This window comes from Centropristis striata, chromosome 10 (assembly GCF_030273125.1).
Source record: "Centropristis striata isolate RG_2023a ecotype Rhode Island chromosome 10, C.striata_1.0, whole genome shotgun sequence".
Classification (NCBI taxonomy): domain Eukaryota; kingdom Metazoa; phylum Chordata; class Actinopteri; order Perciformes; family Serranidae; genus Centropristis; species Centropristis striata.
Window position 1 is genome coordinate 26401080 of NC_081526.1, and position 24950 is coordinate 26426029.

A 24950-nucleotide genomic window follows, 5' to 3' on the forward strand; every position below is an offset into this window, starting at 1 on the left:
TATGGTGTTTAATGCATGAGAAACATAATCATCATAATAATTTGAAAAACAAAATCCAGATTTCATGCCCAGGTTACAGTATAATCCAGATGCCTTGTTGTGAGCAGTTTCATGCAGGAACTATTTTCTTTTTTTCACAAACTATATCCGCCAACCGTATCACTGCCCACAAGTAAGCGTGCATCCACTGAGCTGGCTAATGTTACAGGATGCCATTAAAGTTACCAAAATCATTCCAGCATGAAACTGTTCTAGCTTCTGTTGTAATATATTTGAAATAAGACAGAAAATCTCCAATCATGGCCCCATATGCTGTGACTGTTTTGTTGATTTTTTCCTGTGTAACTTACTGTTTATGCCAGTAACATAACTGTAATTGTATCCCTTCAACCTCCAACAAAGTACAACAAAAATACTGCTGCTCTAAAATAGCTATATACATATTAATTGTACTTCCATAATCAAGGCTACAAGAATACATATTCATATAGTCATTTTCTGAGCACTCTTTCACTGTTTGTTTTACATCAGGCATTTCCCTTGAGCTCTGATTGGACTTGTGTTGAGCATCCTGAACCTCTGGAATATCTGTATAACTGGAGGCAATACATAGCATTCTTAAGTGTTCATGCAATTTATTTATTTTTTAAAAACATGTAATCAACTCAGTAAAGGGCATTTGGGATATTATCATTTGCTAAAGCAGCTCCAAGCATGTTAAAAAAAACAGATCTGAAAGGTTACAGCATTAAGCTGCAAATCTCCCTGCAGTTCTTTTGTCCTTTAAATAACTTCCCTCTCAGCATCACCCTTTTCTCTTTTCACAACATGCATACTGACTGAACATTGGTTATGAAAATGTGCGTGTGACCAATCAGTTAAAAAAAATTACACTATTTTATTCGAATGCAGCCTTTTAAACCAGGAAACAGGAGTCATGCCATATAACAATATTGAGTTATCAAAAATCTAGGTCAATTTCTAGTCTTATATCACAAAATTAATTTAATATCAATTTATGGCCCAGCCCTGGCAGTAGTCCATTAGTTGCACTAGATTTCTACATTGACCTCCAAGTCACAGTCAGCCAAACAGTAATAGGACCATATGTAAATACTTAACGATCAATCTTGAGTATGTCGCCTTCTCATAAGCAGCCTATTGAGCCATTGTTGTAGCCCATTCTTCATAAGGGGGGTAAGGATTTTTCCTACAGTGTCTCAGTAGTATCCGTTTAGCAATTGTGAAAGCCAAAGTAATCCATCTCTTTTTCAAAGGAGGACAAGTCAGAGTCCTGAAGTTCAGCAGTTGATCCCGAAATAGAGCAGAGACTTGGACTCTCTTGTTCAGTATTTTAGAAATATGCAGTTATGTATTATTCCACCAATATTTAAGTTCTGAGCAAAGTTTATATTGGAAAGAAGATCAATTTTTTTCCACATCTCCGCCAGTCTTGATTTTGTATTTTATACACTGGCCTTACAATCTGGGCAAATCAGCTGGTCAGGGCCTCGGAAATTCTCCCAGTGCTTCCAATGGCTATTCCCGGCCTGGGTAGGTAAAACTTCATATTTTATAAATTCCTTGTGGCTGCATACCTTTATGTCTCTTTTGCATCCCCATGGAGAGTAAAAAAGTCTCAAAATAGTTTGTCTGTAGTGTTATACTCCCCTTATACTTCCCTGATCTGTGAAACAAAACACTGTGAGAGCATGACTGTTGTGCAAAAACAGCCTCGACAAGAGTCTGCAACATTGACTCCGTCTACCATGTCAATGAGGCCTGTGATAAGTGAATGTTGCTGCTGGCAGTATGGCTGTAGCCAGATTTATGTTCACAAAGCTCAGACTGGATACCTCAAGATGTGGCTTTTGTGGCTGTACTTTAGTTAGATCAAGATGAGCCCTCAGAGTGTTCACATCCACGACAGATATTTCCTTCCTGCAGCATGTGTCAAGTCACATTAAAAAGACAGGTGTTACCACAGGTTTATGTAACTAATAGGACTTTCAATGTCATCAAAATTGCAGTGTGAGTCTTGTACTATACACAATATAACAAAACAGTACATGACCACTACCTAGAGGCTCTAAAATGACTGAAAAACTGAATGTATAGTATCTTTATAAAAGTAGGATTTATTGTAGGGCAATTGCATTACATTGTATTATAGGTGTACCGAATAATCTGCCAGGACAGTGCGTGGTAAGGAATATTCTATTCTTACTCAGATCTGTTAATGCCTGGTCTCTATTCCTGCCTTAAGTTATGAGCAGAAAAAATCCAAGCCACACAGCTGCTTTTCAGGGTGGGCTGTAGCAGGCTTAATGTCATTTAAAACCCATGCATCACCCCCACGCCTCTCCCTGATGTGAGCCCATGCTTACATAACTGCCGTTCTTATTTTGTGTGAATTCAAGAATGAAGAAAACAATGCCAAGCAACAGACAACAGATCAGTCAAGAATACATGTTACATCAGAGTCTGTACAGACAAACCTTAGGCCCAGTGCATAATCCAGTTTTTTTTTGTTTTGTTTTGTTTTTGTTTTTGTTTTAGCTTTGAGCTGTTGAGTGACTGACTGTTCTTTCAAGAAAGAGTCCCCAGTTTTATCAGGAACACTTGACCCTAAAGGGAAAACAGTGTCAACAATTGTCATGATGCACACTGCATCGTTTGGGCCTAGATGATCTACATCACATGGTCTAAAGTGCATGGCGTAAGTGCATTTAGCGTCCAACTTCACTTTGCTAGTTAAACAGCACATAATCTGTTCTTTTACCTGGCGCATTATTATTAACATGTTGGGTTCAGAATTGGCAAACCGAGTGGATCCTCTGGGTTCACATTGAATTGGTCCTCAACTCAGCTGCAGGGCTTTGTTGTCCTCTGCCTTCACCATCTTCCAATCCTCTGTCTCATCAACAGATCCATTTGACTGCAAATGAGCAATTGTGCCAATAATTGATTTAACTGAGGGGTGTTGCTGTACATCCCTTTGTGTGTGTAAAAAGTGATGTATGCATGACGTGAACCCACCTATGTACGCACATCTGAATAATTCACCCTTTAAATGATAGAATAATGCTGCAGCATTGACTTTTCTGCTGCCTTTAGAAAGCAATGTGCCGCTGTACCTGTATCCATGGTTTCACAAATAAGCAAAAATACATGAGCAACTAACACAAAATGAGCACTAGCCGTGAAAAGGACAACGGCATATAATTATCAAGGGCTGTGTGCAACTACTGTTGTATAGAATTTGCCCCTGAGTGCTGCCAAAACACGACTGACCTACAGCCAGCACTGTGCTTGAATGCATCCTGTGTATAAACTAATTCAGGATCGGACCTGCTGCTGCTATGCTCCTGACACACTGTGTAGCTTGTATGGGCTCATGTGCGTTGCATAAAAGTTGATGTCCAAGGTACGTTAGTCTATAAAAATATCTCATTCAGGACAAATATTTTGGATTGAGCAACTGATCCGAACAACAGACCAGCCACAAAATAATTCATGCAGTGTCTCCTCTTATTCGACTTTAGCTTATTTGCACACTACAGCCAGAGCGTCCTCTGTGTTATCTGACGGAGATGAAGGAAGGTACACCTCCCCCAACTATCAGAACTCCCAAACTATCCATTAGTTTCCTGTCCTTTCTTATAAGTCTCCCAGAGGAATCGAGTCGGAGGTGTCTGCACATCTCTAATGGACTCAGTGATAACAACTACTGTGGCTGCACAGTGGCTGATGCCTTTGTTTGGATCCCTGATAAAGACAGGCCACAGACTGTTGTGCTGTGTATTTGGGCTGAGGTGATCGTGTGGTTATCAATGTACAGCAGCACATAGCAGCCTTCCACAGTATATTGAGCGATTTTTCAATTTCACATTTGAAAGCGTACTGTATTATTTTTTCTATATTGTACTTTCACTATTAGGTGCAACATAGGAAAAAAAAGTTTCCTTTAGCTGAACACTAAGCTTTTGCTGACTTCAGGAAATCAGGAAAGGAAAAGTCCTGTGTTGCCCCATGTCATTCAGGTGACTGCGTGGTTTGAATGATAGGGATACTGGTAAATGTTATTTTGTCCAGTCATTATTTATTTGACCTCCCCACAGATGACCAACCATGAATGAGGGAGCATCTGATTAATAACTGAGGGACAAAGGGAACACAAATGACAGATGGAGGATAGTTGAAGTATTTAGCCTCTGCAGGTTACACTCTGCAGGCTACCTGACTCGGGTAATCGCTTCTTCTGTCAGAGAAACTCTCCTGGCTCTGGGTTCACATTGAATTGGTCCTCAACTCAGCTGCGGGGCCAGTTTGTGGTTGATTAAAGGGAAAAAAACAAATTTCTGTTTTAAATCTGCACCATGAAATGACTCTGGAACATGAAAACCCTGCAGACAAAGATGCTTTCAAAGATAGCAGTGTATTCATGAATTGCCATTCATTCTCAGTGAGAGAGGCAGGTAATGGTTGGGATGAGAAGATCAATACTAAAGATCCTGATGTCTTCTTTTCAGAATCACAACATACAGACATGTTGTAACCTAATAAGCAAGTATTGAGTACAGTGTTAAACAAATAGATATAAAGCGTAAGATATAGTTTGTAATACTTTTATTAAATATCTATAAAAACACTTTCCCATTAAATTCTTAATAAATGGGCAGCAGTAGGACTGCCCTCTCGAGGAGTACCAATTTTGCAGGATATAGGGTGACAAAGAAAGAAACATAGATTGAGAAATAAGTGACTTTGACAGCGCTGAACTTGACTCCTGTCTCCTATAACTGTACATGTTCATTTTCCTTCATTACAATGCCAATCTTTCCTTAAATAATATTTCATTATTATACCACTAATTGATTTCCTGAACACTGCAAAATAAGCTGTAAACTCTAATTTCATCTTTTCACTTTATTGACTTGTTATAATATATGTTTCAGCAAACAGCTGCATATGTACACATACAGCAGATGTAAAGACTTATTTGCATTAAAGGGAATGCTTGGATTTATTAATAAATGTATTATTCAGATCAGATTTACTAATGTCACACAATAACACAAACTAACAGACCAAGGCAGTGGTAGAGCAGCAACTCTTGTCTGAGTCTTGTGGCTTTGACAAGAACAGCTTGAGTTGGTGCATCAACTTTAACAGGCCTATTTGATGTGAAAATATTTTAAATATAGTGGCCCTTAAATTTTTTTAGGTGGGCCTTTTTTGTCATTAAAATATGTTTAGATGTTTCACCCATTTATAGCTGTATTTAGCTTAGCTTCTTTATCGCTACTCCTGTCTTCTTGTTGGTAATATATCAACATATACAATATATATAGGATACATAGTTAAGTATATCAACCTCTTTCTATTTAATTAATGATTTTATTGTTAATATAGAAATAGTTATTTAACCAATTGAGATCCTTTATGACACTAGATGATGTTGTTTCAAGCACCACTGTTGTTGTTTAGGTAAGAGCACTTGCTTGCTTATATTGTTGTTGTAAATGAGACCTGCCTGCCACAATCTGAAGTGCTTTTACCTTACTCTTGAGCAGAAATAGAGCAGCACTTCGGGAATTGCTGCTCAATCTGAGAGCAGCTCAAGGAAAACCTCTGTAGTGCATCAGCAATCAGTGCTCAAATGAAATTTCCGCATATTCAACCATGAAGGCTAGCTTGTCAAGACTCTCCTCAAATACATGTACCGACTAATTCTTCTTGAATATAATCCCTTTATTCATTCTGTTCATTTCTTGTATGCCAACACATGTGGCATGGTTGGCATTCTCTTTTTTCAAGTCCATTAAAAATTCAGCTGCATAGTCATTCATAAATGTCACTAAAGCTAAATAAATAGAAAAGGAGTTCGAATTTAAGTTACATCGTTTTATTTTGGTGCTGTTCAATTGCTAAAATACAGTTGCACATAAAGTTGGAATATAATATTTTGTACCTCTTTCCATGAAATTATTGTGTCAATGTGATTTATTTTTGACAGATAAAGTGTATATCTTCTCAAAACGTTATTAATCAATCTCTTCCAAACATATCACAATGAAAATTAAACCACAATTTACAGAGGATTGTGTCTGAAAACAAAATTATTAACACTTTATGTGGGCCTGTGTATTAATCAAGAGGTTACCAGGGGAAAAAAGCCTTACAGTGTCTTTTTTTCTTGTTATAGAATCATCAGCGGGCTGTGCTGCTTTGCCAGAGATACAATTGTCACTTTATCTCTGTCCTTTATCCCATGACCCTCGTCACCTGCATTACCAAAACACCAGGGTCTTTTCTCAGGTTGCTACCTGTAGATATGGCCATTAGTTCTGCTCCTGTGCTCACGGGGAGAGAAATCCCAGGTCAGCGGAAGACAGTGAGACAGAGGAGTGAATGACATCCTATCAAATTACATGTCACCTCTACACGGGCTGGTGCAGGGACTTGAGAACACCACATGAGACAGGCAATTACAAGGATGAAGATTCTGATCGCCGCAGAGGTAAAGCACACGTCTGCCTGGTCCCCACCGTAGTCTTAAAGTGATATCGGCCAAAGTACTGTGGCATTTAGAAGTGTAAACACATTGATTCTCAAAGAAACCCCCGCTGGGCTTTTTCAACCTAAAATCAAAGTGCGATCTATGTGTATAAACGGGATCTTAGAGGAAATACAATATCTGCTTTGTAGATGAACTACCAGGTCTCCAAAGGCTAGTTATTAGAACAGCTAAACATTGATTTCAGTTGGAGAAGAAATCTGGTCGAGGTTCGACCGAGAGAATATTTTCAGAGACAGCAGGACATGCCATGATCAGTATTAGTAAAAAAAAGGAAATGGGATTAATTGTCAAACTCCAGTATAAAAAAATCTCGTGCCCTGCTGTGCTGTGCTGTCATGACATCACACGTAATTGAATACTTTTTGTCAACCTGTTACACATTTGGACATCACATCTTTCACTTGATAACATTTTACTCACCAAGTTAATTGAATACCAACAGGATCTATCAGGGGAAACTGCGGGAGCAATCACACATTTTTCAACACGTTTCAAGTTTAATTATGTATTCTGTAGCTAATTTTATCAGTGAAGCTGTGTGTAGCAGTGTCACCATGCCCCCAGATATCAGAACTTGAGTTTGAAAGTAAAGTGTTGTTAATAGTGTTATTTTTTTTGCAGAATTTGCAGGTATTCGTGCAAAAAATAAATAACACAAATTCCCCTTAAAGCTTAGAATCTCATTCACTAAAATCAGTCGATAGGTTACCTGAAAGGGCTCAGTGCAGGATCTTTATCATGTCACCTTGGACACCCAGGAAAATTATGTTTGTGTCGGCTCTTTCTTAAATTATTTATCCACCCACCTTTGCTTGTTTTGTCTTGACTTAACAGAAGGAGCCAGTGTTTGCAGCAGCACCCATCTGAAACTCTCTGACAGCCCACTGCTGTGGGCAGGTTAGCATATACAGAGGAGAAACAAAGACGAATGTGACTCAAGCAATGATCCGGAAAAAAGAAAAAAAAAAAGAAATATCAGGCAGCAGAGGAAAATAAGAAATGCAACATTATTCTTCGTCTGTGCATATACAGTCATATATCCAGATTTGTTTTTTTTGAGCTACCGGTGAGTTTCAATTCAGTTAAAGGACTCAAATCCGGTTCAAGCACACATTTATAACCATTTTGCAGCTTGTATGTGTGCTTAGTTTTACATACAAATCTAAACAGAAATATTGTAAAATGTGTCTTTGGATAGGCTTAGACTTTATTGCCCCAACATTCCTCTGCACAGCACTGTACATGACAAATATAACATACACACTCATGCTTGTTAAGCGAGGTCTATTGTTTAAGGCGGCTACAATACAAGGATTAGGCTTTTCCCAGAGCGAGCCCTTCTGCACCTTAGTGCTCTGTACCTGCACCCAGAGGGCAGTGGGGAAAGGATGTGATTGAGTGGGTGTGTGATGTCCTGTCCTATTGAGGTTGCAATGGTATTATTGGTTAGCACTGCAGGTTGGGTGTGGAGAAAGCAATTATCCTGGCAGCAGCTGGGGGGTGATGCACTGTGTTTATTTGTCATTTTGTCTGTAATTGATTTTAATCCAAAGTCAGTCTTCCTTGTCACAATACAAGTGGTGGTAGTAGTTTTTATTAAGGTACACCCATTCACCATTGACTAGCATATTAGTAAGCTATTGGTTCTTTATTAGTCATTATAAAGCACTTTTAATGGCTGCATGAACCTATTCTATGACTACTCGGTCCAGAGTTTACCTTCAATAACCTCCTTATCAATTACAAGTAAGGAAGTTTCTTTGCATAAATTACCATCTTAACACGCTTTGTACAGTCCGGGCCTTATAAGGTTGTAGTCACACTTAAGACTTATTTCATGAGGTCTGTTCTCATGCAACAAAACTACCAAATACGCTCCCAAATACCATAAGGTCTTTCTAAGTGAGACCATGTTCCCCATTCTAAAGTGCGATCTCGCTCATAACTAATTCACTAGTAGTGTGTTTGAAAACCTCTGAAGTGGTCCATTAATAAAGTAGATATTTCCACTTGTGCTAACGTTGTTCTTCCGCCACTCAATGGGAATAGAACCTCAAAAGACCTCAATTCTTTCAAGGTATAACCCATCACTTAAGAATAGGGTCCGTTCACGGCCGTAGCTTTGTGCTATAATGGGTTTATTAAGTGTGAAGAGGAGGGAACTTTAGAATAAGTTGTGGGTTAATATATGTCAAACTATAGTTATGAGCAAGACCTAACTTTAGAATGGGGAACATTGTCTCAGTTGGAAAGACATGATTTACATTTATTTGGACACAATTAAGATGTATTTTCTTTCACAAGAACAGAACGTATTTCTAAGTATTATTAAGTGAGAAAGACTATTCTCATGGTAAGGGCCATTTTGAGCAAAGCACAATAACATCTTAATACAGGAACTCATGAAATCAGTAAGTAGTAATCAGAAGGTTATTGAGGGAAAACTCATAAAAAACTGTTATTGGCTTAGAATAAGGCATTAATTAATTAATTAATGAGCTAATTAAAAGCCAATATGTTTCTAATATGCATGCTGATAAGCAACTTGTTAATATGTGTACTTTAATATAAAGTTAAACTGCCTAGGAAGTTGCCTCCCTTAATGCAATAAATATACTGTGTGTGTCCATATTTCAGACCTGAACAAACACTCCCTGCATGCATGTCACATCTCTTTTACCTTTATTGTAATCATCAATATTGTATTTTGTGGCGATGCCTTAGGTTTGTAGATATGATGCATTAAGATGCTGCTCCTGTAACACAACGTAGTGTTCAATCAGTATTGTCATATTTGAATTAGAAGTTGTCTGCTGTGGGTTGTTGTTGGATGTTGAGTTAAATAACTATCTGTGTCCATTGTGACTGTCTGACACAAGAACCCCTATATATACAGTTGTACCATACCATTATTCAAATTGACTATAAAAATAGACAATTTTCAATGGAATAATCATGCAGCCGGTCAGAACACTGTGTTGTTTGTTTCCGCCAGCTAAAGCGGGAGGAAGTGAATTTATCAGAGGTCATTACTTCCTCTGACCTCTGTTATATCTTTCGGGTCCACCTCACTGTGTTGCCTGACTGCTTTAAATACAGTCCCACTCCACACAGTGATAACCCTCTGAAGGAAATCGTGCTAATACTGACTAAAGATGATTGATTATTCACTTGGAAGTCTTCATGCCGGTATTAAAATGATCCTCTTCATGATTTACCGCATTATAGATTTGAGATAAATCAGAGCCGAGGAGCTTGTAGGTCCTGCATTATGCTTTATAGAGTGTGGGACTGGCTCTGCCTACAAACTCTGGCTTGGCCCCAGTCTATGTGTTTATTCCTCTGTCCGTTCGTCGCGCTTAATATCTCAGATGCCGCTAATGTAATTTATGAAAGGAAACGAGTCTCATTGACGCACTTTGGGTGTTATAAAATGACGCCGTTTGGCTCGAGAGGGGGTTGTATTACTGTCTTTATTTGGTTAGTTACTGATTGGCTCAAATGGGGATTACATCACTCAATGGGCACAACATGTGTTAGTGTTGTCTTGTTTATACTGCTGGCCATTCAGTTAGCGATTAGGCATTCAAGTAGTTCTGGCACTGGCGCTGTAGGGCTGAATGCTAAATTATAACGAAAGCCCTTTGGGGCCATGTGTATTGTATTGCAGCCCCAAGGTACGTAATTCATTAGTTTGGGATATTGAGGCTGCATTTGATGCTTTGCCTCGGGATAATGCAAGCTGCAATAAGTATCTCATTGTCAAGCCAAAACACAAATACCATAATGCATTCACTTATTGAGCATTTATGGAAATATATGATTTATATTCAAGCAGGAAGGTCAAACTTCTCACAGTAGCTGCTCTTTCTTTTTATCATCACACAAACTTTATTTTTAGCTGCAGGTGATAAGTGTTTTTTGTCACTTAATCTGCTTGCGAATTGTCCCCTGGCGATGATTTCTCAACTTCCTTTCTCACATTTGACAAATTTCCTTCTAACCTGCTCCATAAACACTTGGTTAAAATGAGCTGATTCAGGCCTTCTGGAGATGGATTGACTGCCTGATGATAATCTGATGAATTTCTGCATATATGAATGTTGTAATTGAGGATGCACCTCGCTGCTCATAAATTACAACTGATGGAAGTGTGGCATGGGGGACGGCTGTGTGCATAATGAGGCGCAGTGGCATAGGTATCATTTAATTAAAAAGTGTTTTGACAAAGGACGCATGTATCCAAAGAGTCAAACTTAACTCAGGCAGAGAAGTTGAAGATGGATGGTGAGTAAACTCAGCAGATGTTTGGGAGAAAAAAAGAAGCTGACGAGTAGAGAAAAAAACATTATGAACTCCCTGTATATGTCACTGGAGTAGATGAGCAAATTACTCCCACATCGAACATATTGTTAGCGCTAAATATTGCTTTTTCATGTGCTGGTCAATTTTGAGATTTGAGTTATTTAGCTTAAAATGACTAGACTTTTTTTCAGACTAGTGGAAAGGAAACATTCAAAATACACATTTGGCTGTTTATTTTACTATACTTTGCATTTGTAGAGGGTTTTATAAATTCGCCAAAAGGTTTGTTTTAGGTAATGCCTCATTTGCATATTTAAATGATACAGAAAACTTTCTAAATGGAGAAGTTTCTTAGTGACATCTATTACTTAAACACTGTAACTCTATTCACCTGTAGTGTCCTGCAAAATATATGGAATATTCAGTTACATGTCTTTAAAGGCTGTTTTCTCTTCATGAGTTATTTCTCTGATTCTGAACCAGAAATCTCCACTTCAGTATCACTTACATACACCAATATTTCCAGTTTCATTCCTATCAATATTTTTGACGGCTTTTACTGAGAGGTGTGTTCATATTTCATTCACTGCCTGATTTATATCACATTTTTATAACCAGGAACCATCCGGTTACAAGCCTGAAGTTATTATAAATTATGCTCAAACAAATTATTTAGCGCTAAAGTTGCATTTAGGAAACCAGGAGAATGGGCTTCGTAAAAACAAAAGTAAACAATGTTATTCAAATATCACATAACTTGCATGCATCACATTTTTACATAACTATGTCACGTTCAATAGTCACTTTGTCAATTACTACATCACTTAAATAAAGCCTAACCAGGACGTTTTTTTGCCTAAACCTAGAAAAGTGGTTGAAACCTTACGATGTCCTGCTAGGTCGTTATTTCTAGAAACGCTCCTGTGCCCATCATATGCACGCAAAACTGGATTTCGGCATCTGCACTGCACATAAGTAATGAGCTGGGGAAGTTTGATATCTGAATGTTTTACCCTGTTCACCTAGTGTCTCCTCTTAAAAGTGTGCTGTTCTGTTTAACTTGCAGTGTTGAATTTAATTAATGTGTTTCTTATTTAAGCTAAATAAAGTGCTCAGCACAGTGCAGTAGATAGAGACACAGATCGATGTGATCAATAAATGCTCTAAAGAGCTTTGCCTTGTTTTTGTGACACACTGAAGCTAAGTGCACGGCTTACAGAAGCATCTGGTGTAAAAGTGTAAAGCAGCATCAGTAAACAGACCCAAAATGGCGGCATTAAGTTGGAAGCGCCAATAAATCCTTTAAGACTTCACTGACCTGACTCAGTGATGCTTTTACCAAAATGTAATTAAAGAGACCAAAGAGGCAAAAGATTGAACAGTGTTGAGTGCAGTTTTCTCTTGATGGAGCGACGCTGTTTAAGAGACAGTTTACTGCTTTGCTGTTTGCTCCTTCTTTGTCTCCGTCTGTCTGGTTTCAGGGCACAGTGGAGATTGCTTTTGTTGTGTTACTTGTTATTGTCGTGCAGCTTTGCTATCATTTGTCCAACTTAAGGGTTCAAGCCAACACTGGTGAAAAAGAGAAGACGTGTTCAGTCACGCTACACCGGCTAAGTTTAATTTCTGTCTTTTCCTGTATTGTAAAGAAGTCTGCTCAGCCTCTTGCCATTTTATTTTCCTTCCTCTCCGTACGTAAATGGAATAGTAAATATAGCGAGGACCCCGGGGGTAGCGGAGGCCCCCGGAGGTGTGAGCAAGGCGACTAAGTGCGTCAGGAATGAAGGAGCTGTGGGTGACTGGTTCCTCCTGAGGGGCTGACAGATGCTGATGCTGACAGATCGAGAGAGTGATTATTCAGAGCTTAGGAGATGAACTAGTGCTTGTGTTAGCTGGCTCCCCTGGCAGCAGAATCACTCCCAATCACACCTCCATAAATCAGCCACACATATACTGGCACAGCGTGAAAACAGCAACATTGAGCAAAGGTGGCCACAGAGTGATTATCATGAGAGAGTGCCATCAGTGACCACAGTGCAGCGCACTCAGCTGCCCGGCGCTGACACTAGAGGTCTGTACGCTCAGCTGTGGATTGCTGCTCATATCTCATATTTGTGGAGGCTTTTCATGTCTATTTTAGGGTGTAACCCACATAAGAATTTTTTTTTTTGGTCTTGTAAGCTTTGACTGAATTGAGAACGTCTCTTTTAAACACAGTGCGGAGCAGGAATGCTAGAAGCGGGGGTACGAGTGCACTTTTTAAAATTAAATTCTTCTGATATCCACTGTCTAATTAAAATGTTCTCATATACATTGATGTTTTCACTGCCGTGAGTGATCTTGCATAGCTTCTCCTGACAGAAACAACATGTCTCTCCTCATCAAAGCCCCTCTAGTGTCTTTGAGGTGGTAAACAAATAGCCTGGCAGTTCATATAATAAACCAGAGCTCAAACTATCAATTTAAACTGAAGCAACATCACGATAGCTCAGTTTAAATACATGCTGCAGCCTATATGCATTCAGAAGCTGAAAATAATAACTGAGTGAAAAGATGTAGTGTAGTCAGACACATACTGTAGTGTGAAACGGAACAATTTTCCATTTTAAAGTGCTCTTTTGTTGGTGAAGGTCCACTTTTGGCATTCAAAATATTTTTGAACATATGCTGAGCTTCTCCTATTCAGGCTGTTTTTTCTTGGCCTGATGTTGTTTACTACACCTTTTCAACATTCCCTATATGATCTTTGCTTAAGAAAGCTAAATGAACCAACAATGGCTTGCCTTCAAGTGCCAAAATATGACCTCTTCATACAACTCTATTCCCATAAAGTCACGGTTCTTGCTCATTAATTATCAGTCTGCTGTTTTTTTTATCGACCGGTATGTCTCCAATGAAGTTATTAATGAGAAGGCGTCCTCGACAGTATTGTGTGTTGTTGTTGTTGTCTTCCATGTCAATTCACGCAGGTGCAACAAATTACCACATCTTGTGAAAGCACATTGACAAAACAGGCGAAAAACAAGAGTTCAAATGCGAGTCATATTCAGGCTTGTATTGCATATCCATGTGTGCAGTTTATGCCAAAGGTATATGTCTCAACACCTTTAGCTGCAGTGTGAATGAAAACAAAGGGTGATAAGATTTTAATGTGTCGGTATATATTTGTTTGCAACACATAATACAATAATCTGTCAGACTCTCATAACTGCACCGCTTGGTGTTTATTTGCATGTCTGAGTTAGTTTCTAAAATATGCCAATTAAAAAATCTATCTCCTTTCTAGAGTACACAAATCTCTTTGTAAATAAGGTAATAATGATTTCAATGTTTTACCCTTTGAGCTTTGTATCGGTGCGTTCAGTTTGCTGTATTGTTTTCGCTTTCAAAACAGAGTGTAAAACAGAAAGATCACATGAACATAATGATGTTAGTTACACTGTAAGCCCCCATTAACATTGCAAAGCCAAGATGAATAAACTCAATGATGTGCTTCGATGAACTATGAAACAATTCAGCAGTTTGAAATATTGCTCCCTTAAGCAAAAAGCGACTGCTTCAAAGCTGCGTTGTTGCGTCAATGATTGGCCAGGGAGCAAAGTGTTAACAACAGATTCCACTGGCACGAAAAGGCACAAAACAGTTTCAGTGACTTGTCATTCGAAAGCAATTTAGGAAGCAGTAGGATCTCATTATTACATCAATTTAATTCCAATTAGAAGAAATGAATCAAATTATCCCTTTCATAGCATGTGGCAAAATAACTGGATGAGAAGTGAACGTGATGGACGTCGACATATCAGCAAATGGATTTCATTTATTTCTTTTTCTGATTTATGCCTACTTCTGCTCAAAATGCGGACACAATGTCACATTCTTAATTAATTGAGAAAAACAAATTAGTTTTTTGATTGGGTTTTATTAAACACACTTTTATTGAGCATTTCATGAAACTGCTATTTCATTCTACAGCATACTGTAGATCACTATATCATGGCAAGATTTGAGCACATTTTGAAATCAAGAAGGTAGAGTTGCATTTAGGCTTGCAGAAAGATTAGCATTATTATTCATCAGGTGCTCCAGGCAAGATCAATGAGAGAAAATCCACTTCATAAAAAAATGACAGCAACCAAAGAAACATGACTGAAATATATTTCATCATACTCAACATCAGTTAGTGGAGTGATCTTTTACAAGACAATTAACTGAACTAGACAGTTAGTAACCACTAAAGTAATAATCTTGCTTCAGTCATACTTGTATTTTGTGTTTCCACTAAAACATATTTACATGCTTTAGTATTAAAATATGTGTCGGCTCTGGTTGGTCAGCAAAGGAGAGTTACACCTTCAGAACTTTGTGCCAGAAAACTCTTTATGATTAAAATCTTTCTGCAGGGACATGTTCAGCCCCGACTAAAGTTGCGTGGGTTAAACTCCATGTTATACAAGCACACTGCCTTTTTAAATCAGCAGGGTTTCTTCAAAACTGTATTACAGAATCGGGGTCAGATAAAAAATGAAAATGAAAAAGCACAATACAAAATCAAAGTGTAAAACGAATATAAATCAGTGTCTCACAAAGAGAAATGTACAATCTTCCCTGCAAAAAGTTTGGATATTGTGTAACACTTTTAAACACAATGCGGTAACTCGTTTAACCTTTCTGACATGTATTAAATTAAAAAAGATTAATGTGCAAACTGAAACTTTTGTTTTTGTAAATTTACACTCTGAATTCTGAATTTGATGCATTCTGTTTTACGTTTAAGCGTCCCCACTTCTTTGGAATTTAAAAACCTTGGTAAAAACCTTGTCTTTACAAACCTCATGTTTGAAGCCCAAGATGATTACAATGTCATAGAAAAGTTTATTTATGTAATTAATTGATTTCAAACAGTGGAGATAACACATTATATAGATCCATTACACAGAATGAAACATTTCATGTCTTAATTTATTTGATTTCTTCTAACTATAATGATTATGGCTTACATTTAATGAAGACCTAAAATTCAATGTCTCAAAAAATATTTGAATATTACAAAAGAAATATGTAAATGTTGGCCTCTGAAAAGTATGTTCATCCGTATGACTCAATACTTGGTTGGGGCTATTTGACTTGAAGTACTGGAAATATACTTTTCCATGATATTCTGATGTATTGAGATGCACTTGTACATGTCGCTGCTGATTGAATAACACAGTTGACACACCCACCAAATGATAGGAAACTTACCTCAAAGCCTGTTGCAAAGTGAAGCATGTGATTTAACTGGAAAACTGTTCAGCGTGTCCCAGAAAGCTTTTTTTAGATGTGGTTCATGTTGTGAAAGGGTTGAGCTCAAACCGTATATTGGGGAAGAAACCATACAGGGGACATACAGTATATACTAGTGAGCCTGCATATGACATAGGAAGGGGAGCCAAATCTGAAAGGCTTGTTGAATTCCATGTTTTCCGATCAAGGCAGCCCACAAAAGACTGACTGTTTTATTTATTTCACAGTGTGTGGGTTGGTATGTGCTCCACATACCCGAATGTATGTGCAGAACCATGCAAAAGTGATTATTTTCGTAATGTCTTCTTTAGGCAGTTTTTTTCTTTGCCCCATGTGAATGAATAAACTATTGATGAACAGTGGTTTGGTTAACATTAGATTAAAAAGCCTTTCTGAGGATCATATCCTCACTCTATTTCGACTTGAGGGTAGTTGTGAAAAGTTTGGAGTTACCTTTACTGAAATAGCTGTGCGGTCAACCTTGAATCCATATAAGTATTACATTTTAAGCCGCAATTTGATGCTGACGCAAGGTTTTACAGCTGGGAAAAAGATATCAGCAATTTTGTTCCCTCTCTGACCACAGAGTACTTCTACTTTTTGCTATTTGTCAGAGGTGGAAAATCACTGTGCTTTTGTCACACACACTTTGATGTTACCAAGTAGTGACTGCATAGCGTCACTCTGTTTCACGCTGCAGAATTCAACCACATCATCACTCAGATATGATGGTGAATACCTTAAAAAATGAAGTTGCCACTCTCTTTCATAACTACACTGTGTGTGAAATATATTGGACTGAGCATTATATGAGGAGTGAAAAGGGATTTTACACCTTTGTGAGCAAAGCTTCACATGGCTGTTTAGTTAGTTTTAGCTCCCCGTGTCGCCCTAAGCTTCAAATGTCAGTATGACTGATCATAATGTTCACATAATTTGTGCAACAATATTTATGTTTTAGATTTTGTTATATCAAATGTAACCAAAGCAACAATACTTCATTCATGTATGGGGAACATGTTGGATTAACTTCACCACCTACTCTGTTTTCTAACTTCGCTATCGACTGTATCAACTGTCAGAACTTGTGAGATATGAAATGTCATTATGTCAGTTTACCAGTTAAACTATCAACATACAAAGGGATGTCTCTTTATCGTTTTTTTTCTCTGTTCACTAGGAATTACCCAGTACAGGCAGTTAGATTTAATTTCAAGTTCCTTATCTTTTGCAGGCAGAGATTCCTTTACTGCTAACATTTATTTTAATACACGTCTTAAATCTATTCTTGGATTAAGCTATGGTAATTGTTGATTAAGATGATTTAAACCCTCAGTACGATCTGAGCAAAGAGTCAGACCACAGCATAATGCCATGCATTCCTTACGTTGGTTTGAGTTATTTTGAATAGAAAATCAATAGTTCTTTGTTCAGAAGATATATAAAAACCTCCCATGTGCAGCGCCTCAACTTTGCAGACAAGATGATACAAATAATTTAAATTAAATATATTTCTCTTCGGCCAGATTCACAAGCAATTGCAAATCAGCAAATTTATTTTTACAAATACAATAATACCTGATCCAGTGGTTGCACAGCTGGCCATGTCTTACATAGCCTAAGATACCGATCAGTTTGGGATCAAGAATCTAAATGAATCTAGTCCTTTGTGACCGACAAACTAACCTCGTATTTTTTATATTGATGTCCGCCATGGGTTTGATTACTTTTTTTTTTTTTAACTTTTGTTCCTTTCTTCCTCAGTTCATGAATAAAGCAATCATGGAGGTTAAGTGAATGGCCTTGGATTGTGCTTGATTGCAAGCTGCCAGATAGCTGCAATTTAAATCATTTTTTTCTCCCAAAGCTTCAGGTTTTTAATGAAAATGCCCTTTCCATGTGTCTTTTCTTTGTTCCAGGCCAGTGGGGTCAGTGTATCGGGGAGGAGTGTGGTTCAGGCGGGGTCCAGACAAGAACAATATGGTGCGTCCACATGGAGGGCTGGACTACCCACCACTCCCACTGCCAGCACATGGACAAGCCAGAGAGCCAGCGGCACTGCTTCAAGGTCTGCGACTGGCACCAGAACCTCTTTGAGTGGGAGGTGTCAGACTGGGGGGGATGTGTTCTCGTCCCTTTCTTTTCCAACGAGCTCAAGCTGAGGACGGCTGAGTGCATCACGGCACAGCACGGCATCCAGAGGCGCAAAGTCCACTGTGTGCGCGCCTCAAACCGCACCACAGTCACCTTGAGGATATGTGAGTTCTTTTCCCAGAAACCCCCTGTGGAGCAGGCGTGCCTCATCCCCTGCCCCCAGGACTGCGTAGTTTCTGACTTCACCTCCTGGTCTAGTTGCAGCAAAACATGCAGCTCTGGCCTGCAGCATCGGACTCGACACGTCCTGGCCACGCCCATGTACGGAGGTGCGAGCTGCCCCAACTTAACTGAGACCAGGACTTGTTCTAGCCCTGTTGACTGCCCTGCTGGTGAGGGTGAGTACCAGTACAGCCTTAAAGTAGGGGCCTGGAGCGGGTGCCGACTGCCCCATCAAAAGGACGCTCTGTTAAGCGGGAGGACCACGGTGGACTTCAGCACCAACTTGAATGAGAACAACACAGTCACATTGCACACACAGGCCTCTCACCACCACTCCCACCACCACCACCACCACCACCACGCTCATGCGCACAAGTACCCCATGTCATGGCAACTGGAGGTGGGATACCAGACACGACAAGTCCGCTGCACACGGAGTGATGGCAAGAACGCTATGCTGAGGTAAGCACAATGTAGGAATTATTATATGTGTTTGGAGGGAAATATTCCCCACTGATATTAAGGTACTTTTTTCTTTCGTATTACGTTTTTGTATTATGGTGTATTGCAGTTCTGGATGTGGTTTGTCCAAGTGGTGTTGCCATCTGTGGGTACCCACAATGCTTGTAAAACATAAATAAACACAAATTCAGAATCAGAATCATCTTTATTGGTCAGGTACATGTGCACATACAAGGAATTTGCCTCCAAAATACTACAAAAATACAGAAATACAAATATTAATTATTAAAAATAGCAAGAAAGACTTTGGAAAAAAATGTGTTGATCGATGAAATTCAGAATTCAGATTGTATATTTAACATAAAATAAACTGTCTTTGTATAGTTTTCAATTAAACACATGACAAATGATCACATTCTGATTTCTTAACATTTTAGACAGCGATTTTGGAATTGGTTGTTTATAATCATTGTCAATTACAGCACTGTCTATTTAATTATTTTTAAATGTATTAAAAAGGGAAAAACTAGAATGCAATATGTGTGTTGCTACATCACTGTCTATTGTGGTTGTTTGTTTTTGTGAAGTTCATGGAAGCCATAATGTTGTGAATGGTTATTGTTTCGCAGTGGAATTCCTTGACTCCATGGCTACGGCCTTGAGTAAGCCAATCTCACCAAGCTGCTCCACTTTTCATAAAGCAAGAGTTAAAAAAAGGGTGAACATGAGATCAATACATGGAGAAAATAAACCCACAGGAAAACAAGGCATTTCTTTATGTTCGAGATAAATCCAAGATTATAATGAAAGCGAGGCGGCTGTGTGGAAGCAGTAGGTTGGTAGTTGGTCTGGGGAGCAGACCTGAGCAGATAACTGAATTTGTCTTACATTAATCTCCTTTCCCACTGAAATAGAGTATGCGGCGAGTTGTAAAAATGTGCTCTGTGGCTGAATGTGGGTGTCTGTCAGGTGAAATAGTCCTAATGGAGTTGATATTGTTTTTCAGGTTTTTTTCCCACACTCCCATTGTTCCGTAACATGAGAGGGACATGATCAATGGTCATCCCCCCTCATGATCCCAGTGGGTCATTTGCCTCATGTGGAGGTGTATTCAGTGGAATTAAATGGTTTTTATTGATGGTGGTTATTTATTCAATTACACCTGGATTATGTGAGAGCTTGTGTTTCAGCAGCATATTAGCATGGTGGCGGGGCACTATCATAGTAAATGTCAAGTGCATGCTCCCCTCCTGTTCCTGCTGTTTGAGCAAGCCCTGGTATTTGGATTTGGTATGGACAGATTTTACAGCACAAACGCACGCACGCACGCACGCACGCACGCACGCACGCACGCACGCACGCACGCACGCACGCACGCACGCACGCACGCACGCACGCACACACACAGAGACTCATACCCACTCATGCAGGAATAAACATTCCATCTTGTGCTTTCTTTTCAAGGGAAAAATCATTGCATGTAAATGATATTGACTGAATACACCATCTACTTGGTGTAAAGTGACACTGTTAGCTGACTGTTGAAATCAATTGTTGACTGCTATTCATGTAAGCTGTTATATAAGAAACCACTTGTCAATAATGTCCTGTTGGAATAATGCATTTTATTGTTTGACATTTACAGTATATTGCAGTCATGAACAGATAAAGAAATGCTAAGCACTGGCACCTTTAGGAATTTTAATGGCGACATACTTCATCATTCTTTGCATTCTTCTTTGTGTTCCCCGTTGGTGGAACACACTACCAGTTCCTACCAGAGCAGGGGCCTCCCTCTCTACCTTTAAAAACCTCCTGAAGACCCAGCTCTTCAGAGAACACCATCTCTCCTAGCACCACACGACAATTGGTGGAGAGATGACCTGTCAAGATGTTTGAGGCCATCTTAAAATACCCAGGTCATCCGCTACACAAAACCTTTATGGAGCAAAAAAACAGCAGTGGACGGCTCCTCTCTCTCTGTTGCAGGACAGAGAGATTCAAAAGATCCTTCGCTCCTACAGAATTTTGATTTGATTGATTCTACTCCTCTTAAAGAATTGTCACTAGCACTTATTGCTGCCCTAATAGCTCTAATTACTATTACTATTATTAATAGCACTATACCTTGATTGTTCCCCTTTTTTCCTGTAAGTCGCTTTGGAAAAAAGCGTCTGCTAAATGACTAAATTTAAATGTAAATGTAAACATACTGTATTATGCAAATTTTTGGGCTGCCACAATAACATGTTTTATACTTTTATGTATAAAAAGCACATTATTCTTACCGTATGTATCAGAATATATCTGTATTCACCTTTTGTTTGAAGTAAGCATTGGCAATGGTTTGGAAAAAGTCATGCACTTTCAAAAAATACATGGAAGACGGCATTTGTACTCCAGATACCGAAATGTATATGCGTCACCACTGAACAAAGATTTGTTTTATGCCCACTTTAACTTTCTTTCATCTACAATATTGGATTTAGTATCATAATGGACTGACCTTTGTTCTTTCCATGCCACTCGGATGAAGAGGGTTAAAATTGTTATGTGTTTGATATTTGCATATTAATATCAACGACAAGGCAGGTTCGCTGCTTTGTGACTTGAGAGTGAAGGGACCATTTACAGTACAGTGCCTGATTAGCATGGTATTTGCTAAGAAGTGGGATTGGAGCTTTTGAATATGTATTTCCCACCTGAGTTCTGCCTCATTCTGCTTTGCTAATTGCAGCCTAATTATAAAGTAAAATTCTTAAATGAGCATTGTACTCACATCTTAATAACCACCCAAATTAAACTGTCCAAATTAAACAATGGAATTGTAATTGCATTGCTAATGCGCTTGTTTCATATTTTTAAGTGAACATATCAGCTTTTTGTCCTATTTCTGTAAAGGCTGACTGCATTGCTGAGACCTGTGTTATTATGATGTATTATAGCTTTTAATATTGCCATGGAGAAGTGGAAACTGCAAAGTTAATCAGAAAATGAACATATCCACTAGAAGTATTTTCCTTTTTTAACATATTTTCTTCTCAATCTGCAGTCTGTGTACCAAGGACAACTCCCCCCTGACCTTCCAGGCATGTGTGATGCCCAAAGACTGTCAGACATCTGATTGGTCATCGTGGAGTCCCTGCTCTAAGACCTGCCGGTCCACCGACCTGTCTCCTGGTTACCGCCTCCGGTCACGGATCATGACGCAGATCCCAGTCGGAGGGGGGAAACTATGTCCTGCCCTTGAGGAAAAAGAAGCCTGTAACATCATAGGGGATTTACTTCCAAACTGCCCCAGGTAGATCTCAACAGATGAGGTTATCTTCTCATTTTGAGCTCCCAGTCCTCAGAAACAAAAGCTTTATTCAGACAGTAATCTCCTGATGCAGATGTTTATGCATATCGTGTCAAAGTCTAAAACCAAATATTAATTTTTGAATTCCTGAGCTTTTTCACCTGAATGATTATGAAAGAAAGCCTGCAGGCTGCAAATATTCATGATTTCATTGTTGAATTATTTTGCATATTTTTTTTGTTTTTTATGGCGATCCCTCAATTACCTTGAAAAACCCACAATAACCTAATATACTGTTGGGATTTCCTGACCCAATGGACAGGACACGGTTGACAAACATTGTTTGAAAAAAACACTTATTGTTTTCGGAGCTTTTTGATTTGGAAGAGACTTTGTCTAATATTACATGCAGTAAACAAAGTAGTCAATAGAGAATTATTTTCCCTGCTGGTAGATTTTGTTTTATTTGCTAAATCTACATGGAGTGCCTGAGAGCAGAGGATTTACATGATTAGGGAAAACTCATTACGGAAATTAAGCATTTGATAGATTACTACAGGCTGGTAAACTCCTCCGATATTATTGCTTTCTGCACCACTGCATTTTTCATAGTGGAAACCAAACATTTGTTTAGAACTTTTGAAATCAAAATAATCATGCCTCCCTCCTCCTGACATACTGTGCAAGAGGCTCTTGCCAGAGAATGCTCTCGCTAATTTGTCTTTTGCTTTGTGTTTGTGTGTGCGACTGCCTCCGCGGTGCGTGTGGTGACACTTTATCCTCTTATAAATGCTTCCATTTATCAATTGTTTCCGGGTGGAGTGTCACTGAGTTTCTGCAAATATACAAACATGATACTTCTGTGTTCTTCCGAAGACATATCAAACAGTGACTCCACGTTTAACTGCTGTTCACTTGGTGACATTGCAAATGTGTCTGCATGTCTGTGTGCACCCTGTCAGGTATGAGTGGAGGACTACTGACTGGGGCGAATGTCGCATCCTCCCCTTACTGAGCCAGCAGGACCGGAGGCTGGCTAACATCAGTGCTCTGTGTGGAAGGGGGGTCCAGACCAGGAAGACCTACTGTGTTCAAGTCCCCGATGACTTGGCACCACATCACAGGAAGGAGGGTAAGAAAAAAGGCCTTTGACACAGTCGAACAACAGCTTGCTGTATGCACATGGGGATTCAAGAGATAAACCAAAACTAAAGTCCAAGTAAGCTCAGTGGTGTGTTTTGATATGAGCTATGAGCATACATTATTAAAGTGAAAGAGTATTATGTTGCTTTTACAGGCCAGAAAAATCACAAGCATGAAATGTTTGCTGTATCTGTTCAAAGTACGAGAGAGAAAAGTTTATTCACACAGTTTTTTTAGCTACAGTAAACTGTAGCCAAGGTACCCACTGCATGTAAAGTAGTGCATTTTACATCTCGTGTTTTTTCACTATGAACTGTTTGATGCGGCACCAGAATAATTTTTCACCTCAGTTTCATGAAAAAAATATTGGCACTTATTTCATGTTGGGAAACAGCAAACTACAAAGCAGCAAGAAAATATATTGATAGCAGCTATAATGAAGATACCCTCCTTTACAATATACAGCATAACAGCAAAAAGCTGCAACGGATGAAAAGCTGATCTGATCTTCATTCTGCAGATGTTCCACGCCTCTTAAAGGAATAGTTTTGCATCTTTGAGAATATGTAGAAATGTTTCTTGCCTTTTTCTCATGTATATATTCTTATTATGATGCGACAGCAACCAGCTGGTTAACTGCACTCAACATGGGGACTGGAATAAGGTGGAGAGCACTTACCTCACTCTGCAGCAAAGAACCAAAATTAGCCTATTAGCACCCCTATAGCTCACTAATTTACACAGTGTTACACTTCTATTTAATCTATACAAAGCCTAAATGTAAGGTGTGATTGTTTTAGGGGTGTGTATTGGACTATTTCCTGGAGTCCTGACAAAACTGTGAGGATGCCAGGGAACCAACTAAGACACCGAGAATGACTGTGCACGGGCAAGAAATCTATAGCCATGCTAGCAACCTTGTGAAGCCCTAATGGTCACACCAGAAAATAATTGAGCTGGACACTGAAAATTACTCCCCATTGGCTCAGCAGCATCGTTGCCATTGATGTGTGTGGGTGAATAAGAGGCACTGTAAACAGCTTTGTCCTGTTGTGACTGAAATGCGCTATATTAAGAAACTCTTAAAATCAAGAAAATATTGATTCTTACTTATAATACATCTTTGAATTATTCATATTATTATTAAGAATAGGAATAAAAGTAGTGCTTGTTGTAGGATGATTATATATTACAGAGAAGGAAAATAACATTTTACCTTTATTCCAGCAGCAATCACAACCCTAATTTCCTCTTTAGATAACAAGCAAATCTCAATTTGGCGTTTTTGCGAAAATACCCAGCTGTAGTACTAGTGCTACTTGAGGCAAGACCGTAATTATTGTCTACCGATCGTCCCCACTACTCCAAGACCAGACAGAGCCTCTGTATAAATGCACATGTTCATGAGGAAATGCACCAACAGCTGCCTCGTGGGTTTTATTCATTAACACAAAGTAGCTTGCCACCAGATTTTCGCAGTCTAACATGGTGGAAATATACATCAAAAACTGTTGTCACACATGAATAATCTCAGAAGGCACACAGAACAACCAAAGATTTTCT

At 38.9% G+C, this 24950-nt stretch overlaps 1 protein-coding gene across 1 annotated transcript in view; it reads left to right on the top strand.

Moving 5' to 3' along the window:
• The window catches only part of thsd7ba (thrombospondin, type I, domain containing 7Ba), a 195366-nt gene that overhangs the window by 74473 nt on the left and 95943 nt on the right, over positions 1-24950 (top strand). Inside the window, exons 6-8 of the mRNA XM_059342920.1 lie at positions 18088-18946; positions 21999-22247; positions 23207-23376. Coding sequence (XP_059198903.1) covers positions 18088-18946; positions 21999-22247; positions 23207-23376 — 1278 coding nt within the window. The remainder of the gene's footprint in view (positions 1-18087; positions 18947-21998; positions 22248-23206; positions 23377-24950) is intronic.